Source organism: Schistocerca gregaria, chromosome 3 (assembly GCF_023897955.1).
Source record: "Schistocerca gregaria isolate iqSchGreg1 chromosome 3, iqSchGreg1.2, whole genome shotgun sequence".
Classification (NCBI taxonomy): domain Eukaryota; kingdom Metazoa; phylum Arthropoda; class Insecta; order Orthoptera; family Acrididae; genus Schistocerca; species Schistocerca gregaria.
In genome coordinates, this window is record NC_064922.1 from 380,658,289 (window position 1) to 380,665,675 (window position 7,387).

At 32.6% G+C, this 7,387-nt stretch overlaps 1 protein-coding gene across 1 annotated transcript in view; it reads left to right on the forward strand.

Annotated features, from left to right (window-relative positions):
- LOC126355005 (serine/threonine-protein phosphatase PP1-alpha-like) overlaps window positions 1-5,435 on the forward strand; it is a 562,342-nt gene extending 556,907 nt beyond the window's left edge. Inside the window, exon 8 of the mRNA XM_050005135.1 lies at window positions 1,003-5,435. Coding sequence (XP_049861092.1) covers window positions 1,003-1,038 — 36 coding nt within the window. The 3' untranslated portion in view covers window positions 1,039-5,435. The remainder of the gene's footprint in view (window positions 1-1,002) is intronic.
- The last annotated feature ends 1,952 nt before the right edge of the window (window positions 5,436-7,387 follow it).

The following is a 7,387-nucleotide window of genomic DNA, read 5'->3' on the forward strand; positions in this document are numbered from 1 at the left end:
TTAAAAAGGGCACTAGCAAGGTACTAAAGTGCTTTAATACTGTGGCATAAGTAGCATCATAGCCAACAGAATTGCCACTTTTTGGCAACCAAATATTTTTGTAATTTCTTAAGGGTTTCATTTTTAAAATAATGTCCTTCAGTTGTGAAACAGTCTCTAAGGAATAAATCAAATGCATATGTATTTAATTGTTTATTAGGACATGCCATATCTGCTGTTGGGAAGGAATCATTAAAATCATTGGTTTTTGATTTCATGCTGCCATCATCTCTGCCACAGCTGTTGTCTGGAATCTCAGTTACCTTCACCTCAATCTTTTTAGTGTTATAATTGTAGAGTGCTCAAAAAGTGTTTCATACTGTAGTGTACTTTTTATCCATGCACACTGTTTCCATGAAGAATTAGCACTGCATCATTATTACAACAATCAATAGGCAGACCATATGGAAGAACACTGTAAATTAGTGAGTGACCATTGAGGTGACACTGGTTTAAAAATGTCACATGCTCAGGTGGAGTAGAAGTTCATATCAACAGTTACTAACAACAACAACTACTACTACTACTACTACCATTACCAATAACACTACCACAAAGGTGAATGTTTCATAAATTTTGCAATACATCCAATGATAGCTACATATATTTTTATTCCTACACAGTTACTCTTGAATGTGTCATGAGCTGATTTTCACCTCCACTGCCTCTTTCAGATATACAGTAAAAAACTGCTGTGAGTTTACTCTGCCATTCTGTTTGCATTATAATATTTTACAGTAATTTATGTGAAGATATCAACAAACTCACAGAAATAACAAACCAGCAATAAATGCTTATGTATGAAGTAAATCATTTTCAGATGTAGGTTTGGAAAAACTCACTATTGGTAGAAGAGTGTCTACTATACATAATCTGGCAGATGAAGAAATTGCTAACAGCCACTCTTTTTAGTATGCCAATATCCCAAAACAAATATTTAACATTGAACAATTTTTATTTCAGCCTCACAAGAAGAAGGTGTTTATTCGCTACAAATGAGACTTGCTTCAAATAGAAGAGGAATCCTAACACTTCTTGAAGGTTCCCACAATAAGAAAATATTTTAGATTACAATCACTATTGCACTGGGTGACCATTAAGCTCATGAATTCCAAGCTACCAAAAAATTACAGGAACAGGGAAAGAAAATAATTTCTGTCTAAAATGTTAATTGTAATAGATATTTTTACGTGATGTGATTCTCTGTTAAAAACAGTATTTCAACAGAAAAAACAGCCCTTTAGTTAATGGTATTTTTTGATCTTAATGGTCAGCCCTGTTAGGGACACCACTTTTTTATGCAGGCTTTGTAGAAATGAGAGTGATCAGCCATGCTGTTGTGTGCTTCTTCAGTGTTTGAAAAGCAACTCAGAAAATGCCACCTTAAAATGCATTTTGACCTAATTTTATTTTACTGGATTAGTGGTATTTTTAGTATTGAGGGAAATAATTCAACTTCATGAGTGAGGATACACTGACTGCCATTTTAGTAAAATTAATTTGCAAACTTGAGATGTGAAAATATTTTAAATATATTATTTTTTATGGTCTAAAAGTATTATTCTGCTGCACTTTAAGGAATCAAATGAAATAATTGTATAAGAAAAGGTACTGTTTTTATATTTATAATGAATATTTAATGAACTGTTAAATTTGAATAACAGAATAAATTTGAGAAATGTTAATTCTCAGTATGCTTGAAATATTTTGGCAGTTTTAGTGCTGATAGCACAGTTGATCAATGACAAAAACTCTAATCACACACAATCTACTTATTATGTTGACAATGAACTAAAACTTTAACTCTTGTAAGCTTGTGTGGTGGTGAATATGTAATGATAAGCACTCTTAATTTATGATTTGATTTAGCATCTGCAGTAGTTAAAACCACTTGATCCACTATTCTTTGGATTTCTGTGTATCCTGTATAGTTTTACTAGCACTCTTGGTATGCAGAAAGTACCAACTGTGTTCTCTATAGGCAATTCCTTGCCTTATGCTAGTGCCCATATCCAGTGGTCTTGCAAACAGAGAATATGCAAATCAAAAAATGGTGACTAAGGAAACTTTGCAGAAAATGACTCAAAGACAGGTGCAGACTTTTTAAACAGCATGGAGATAAATGTCAATGAAAGAAATGAAGAGTTTATATGCCAGAAGGAAAGAGTGATAGATTTATCAAGTAGATGGATAAATATACACAACTGAAAGGAGGTTAAGAAGGGAAACAGAAATGTGATGGTAACTACAAATGTGTATTTTAGTCTGTAAAATATTATCTTAAGCATCAGCATGACCATTAAAAAGCATAAGTAAGCCAAATCATGTGTTGCCCTGTATGAAACCAATACTGGTACTACATATAAATACTGTTTATAGTAAGCATTGATAAATATATCCAAGCTATATTTAGCATCATAGTAAACATCAATAGTACTGAAAATGCTTCATTTTAACATTTTATAGATTGATGAACACTTCTACCTCAGTACAGTTATATGTCTAAATAAATTCTGAAAAATTTCCTCTACTTAAATAGCTGCACTGTCCATTGACACATTGCTGTTATTGATTTTTCAATTGTTCACATCATTTAGATTACAACAAGAAACAATCTTTGTTCATAAGCTACAAAACAAGGAATTGCACCGTGTTATTCACGAGAATGGAATGGCCATTAACACACAGTGGATCATTCATTGTCTATAGTTGGTAAAAGTTAAAATGTTATGTGATGTACAGACAAGGAACAGTATAAACACATTAAATTGTTAAGGAATAAACACTACATTAATACTTAAAGGTATGATGTATGAAAAAATCTTGGAATAATATTCTAAGGAAACAAAAGATAGACAGATAGAAATTAAATAGTATACTGAATACACAGTTACAGTATAGCTTGTGAAAATGCCATATGCCTTAAATCAACAAATAATATTTCCACAAAGCAACATTTTCTTATAATGTTTGTCAGGAAGGTTGGTGGGGAGTGTGGGAATTGGGGGGGGGGGGGGGGGGGCATTGAAGATCAACATATAACTTCAACAAGGAGGAACTGAGCATCTGTCATAACAATTATTGCACATCTCTTATGAATTTCACTTTTTTTTAAAAAAAAGGTGTGTCATTTATTTTTGGTTTTTCTCTGGTCTCCCAGTACTACCATAGCTTTTTTTATATTAACAAAATGAAACACTTTTTTTCTTTGTTTCACAAAACTTTATAACTTTTGTACTACCAAGGTTTTGTGTTGTAATCAAAAACTTAGGCCACATAAAAATAATAAATATTTGTGAAACATGGCAAAAAAGTGTTTCAGTAGCTAACACAATACACAGTGTTTCACTATAAAAACCACAGTTGAATCAATTAAAAACTGTTTTACAGTGTTTCACAAAAACACACAGTTTAATCAATTAAAAAGTGTTTTTTTATCTCACTTTTGCACACAAAGAACACATATGTACACTTCTCTGCCACCAATTTCAGGTTTCAGTACCTTATCTCTAGCATTTACTTCCACTTGCCTTTTCAGTGGATAGCCAACAATTTATCTTCTAGCTATTGCCACACAGCTCAATATTAACAAACTTCATCCATAAAGCAGGACAAAGTGGCACAGCTACGAAAACATTATACTTATATTCGTAATTTATGATATTAAATCCCCATCCAGCTCTGCAGATTTAGTTTTTCCATAGTTTCCATAGACAGCTTTAGTCAAATGCCAGGCTCTCTCCTTTAAAGGGAACACAGCCCATTTCCTTCCCCATCCCTGTCCAACAAAGCTTGTGCTCCATCTTGAATAACTGTTTTATCATTGGGATGTTAATCCCTAATTTTCTTATCTTATTTTGTTATTTCAATGTTATGTTTCTATCCACATAAACAGTAACTACCAGAATCTCTCCTGATTTCATCAACAGTTACAAATTTTCTTATTCTAAGGTTAGAGAAGCTTTAGTAAGACATATGATACAGACGACCACAGTACTACATATTCAGGTTGTGGTATTTAACTGTTTCACATAGTGATAAAAGTGAATCTTTTTTTCATTTCCTTCAACCAATTAATTAGTCAAATATCATAATATTAAGTGACAATATACCTTTTGAGGAGCAATTCAACTATGCCAAAAACTAAGGACAAACTACTGCTATAAAGAAAAAAATTTTCTGTTGTTTATGATATGAAATTAATCAAGAAGCAAATAGATATATTGATCATCTGAGCATCACAGAACATTATTATTTACTTTATTTTTAAGAGAAAACTGAATAAAAACTCAATTAAAATTCAGTATAAAATCTATACATTGGAATTAGAAAGTAAAATTCAAATTCTCTCCTCTGAAGATCTATGTCCCTACTCTGCAAACAACTGTGAAGTGCATAGCCAAGTGCATCAATTTTCAAAAATTCAAAAGTGTGCATAATTTTAAAACATTAGTGTAAAATTTTAGCAGAAATTATTTTTGTAGTTATTAAAGGCAGAAATGCTTCAACTGTTCCATAAAATCTGGTTTCATACTGTAAAGGAAATAACCACTGAATGAAACTTTAACTAAATGAAGGTGTTGAAGACTTTTGTGTGACATGTGAAAAATTAAGAGAAAGTTAGCAGAAAACTGAATAAAAAATGTGTGCAAATCAGTGAAGTGTTGTCAAGTAGACTGGCACACACAATAAAAATTTTGTCTGTAAAAAGACAGAATGTAGACTCTAAGCATAGTCTGGTATACAGAATAACCTGACAAAACACCAGCTAAAAATCTAGAAAAAATTTTAAAAAATTCAGTTAACTTTCAACATATGTATTAGCTCTATCTTCTTTTGTCAGTATAATGTTTCTAAAAGAGAAGCAGTAAATATATTAAAAAAAACTTTCAAATTTCAATCTGCTGTAGTTTTTTGTTTTTTTTATATTTCTCCTATTCATGTTGTTTTTACACATCTGTTAGTATGATCATACATATATTCATGATCAGTTGTTCATGATTTTTATGTTCTGCAAAATAAGTGCAGAAGGGTGGAGAGAGAAGTTACAGAAGACAGTCAACTATGATCTGACTTTGATGATATGATCTCACTGTAGTCTTGCAAATTGTGTATCTGTTTTCACATCACATACATTTTGGTACCAAGAGCAGAAAAGTTTGTGACAGTTAATAAGGTATTCTTAAAGACACACATAAACAGAATAAATATAAAAAGTTTTAAGTGAATGTTGAATATTTGAATTATTACTGATGTTGTATATGTATACAGAAAGCTGACAAAGTTGCTGTTGTATCAGTGTGCCTGTGTTTGAATGTTGTGCCAATCAGTTTTGTGAATATTATTTGTATAAAAAAATTTTATGAACAGTTTTAATAAAAAAAATTGCTCCAAAATACACTTTTTTATTCTGACATTGCCGTGTGAATGCCAGAAACAGTTCAAACGCCATTTTTTAAGATCAAAATAGAACATTACTCACTTAACAGACAAAGAATGTACTCTGTGATCAAAATAAACAAGCTGTGAGTGACTGTATATGCAAAAACAAAAAAAACAAAAAAATAGAATCAAAGAAAACCAATGTAATGAGTTTCATGTAATAATGCAATAATTTAATACTAAAACTAATGTCCAATATTTAATATTTTCAGAGTTTCTGCAAAAATATGTAAACTCCTTTCTGGTGGAAATGTGCAAACCTGATACCATTTTCATAGCTGCATTGTCTATGGCATTAACAGTGTCTCTGAAGTCCTCTCAAGTTACTGCTCCTAGAATCAGTTCCTTGATGTTTATAATGAGAGTTACTACATAAATTCAAAAACCAGGCAGTAACATCAGTGCCATTAGAAGTTTGCTGAAGTTTATTTTACTTTTCAACATATTCCCTTTATAAATTAAAATACTTATGGGTGTGTTTGATAATGTCTTGAAAGCCTGCAGCATAAAATTCTTGCTATAGTTGGTACCATATGATGGATGTTTCAAAAAAATGTTTGCAATGGGGGTGGTACAGTAGAATGCAGAATTAAGAGTTGCATCATGAAACTACTGTGATTTCAGTAATAAGACACTCTGCAGGCACCAAAACACCAACACCACCACCACCAACAACAACAACAACATAGGCTTGTGTCATGATGGAACATTTCATGGAGGACCATTTGCACTCAGGCTAGTCGTGGTGAACTCATGACTCATTCACTGTACTTGTCAGCATTCCTCTTCACTGTTGCAGAAGAGGTGCTGCATGGATAGGCCCATTTTATTTTATTTGTACTCTCACAGGGGATGTAACACACACAAAACTGTATGTGGTTCAGTGAGAAAAACCTAGGGCACAAACCACATCAGTAGTTCCCACTCAACAATTTTTATCACACTGCAATGTGATATTACTAGGAAACTCAACAGAGCAACCAGTGAGGCCCATCTCTGTCTTTTTATACATTCCTGTGTCTAATAGGATGTAGCTTTTTGTGAAATAGAATTCACGCCAAAAACAAGATGCATCTCACGATGAAATTCCTCTGTGGACAGGCCCTTAGCACACAAAAATTGCACAACTGTGTTCTTTTTTAAGCAGACACATTCTGGTAGTCCATCTGCCATCTTGCTCTGGCTGAAATTCAGTAAATGTTAACAACAAAATCAGCTGTCTTTCACCCAACATGTACTGCCACCATCTAGAAATGCAAGGGTGTGGACTTCATTATGAATTTGCAGTACCTTGCCATTTGAGATTTAGGAGTTGACTCATCCTCATATTTTCTCTGTTGACTTGTTGTCAGTCTTTTTGCATTTACCTCCATCCACTAGCATGATTTTTCAAAATACTGTAATTAAATTATCAAAATAGAATATTACCAGAAAACTGAGACTAATATTTCACTCTACAACCCTGTTTATTCTTTGGCATTATCAGAAACACTCATAAAATACAGTTTTTTGTGTGTGTGTGTATATACATTAATTTCATTAGTAGATCATCACTGTGACAGATTTAATTTATCTTAAATACAGTTCAGTGAACATATCTTTTGCAATATAGAGCAAATAACATGAAAGAAGCCATTTTCTAGTCTGAGACAGCACATCTGACCACCCTGATAGGACTGCACAACACCAGTTTGCATTTTAGCATTGACTTTTTCGTACACTTGATTACAAGATTACAAACTAATTAACTTCAATCAAAACTTTCACAAGTTCCTCAATGATGTTTCCGATTCATATTTAATCACGAACTCTTGGTTCCTGAAGAGGGGCAGCAGCCTTTTCAGAAGTTGCAGGGGCAACAATGTGGATGATTGACTGATCTGGCCTTGTAACATCAACCAAAACA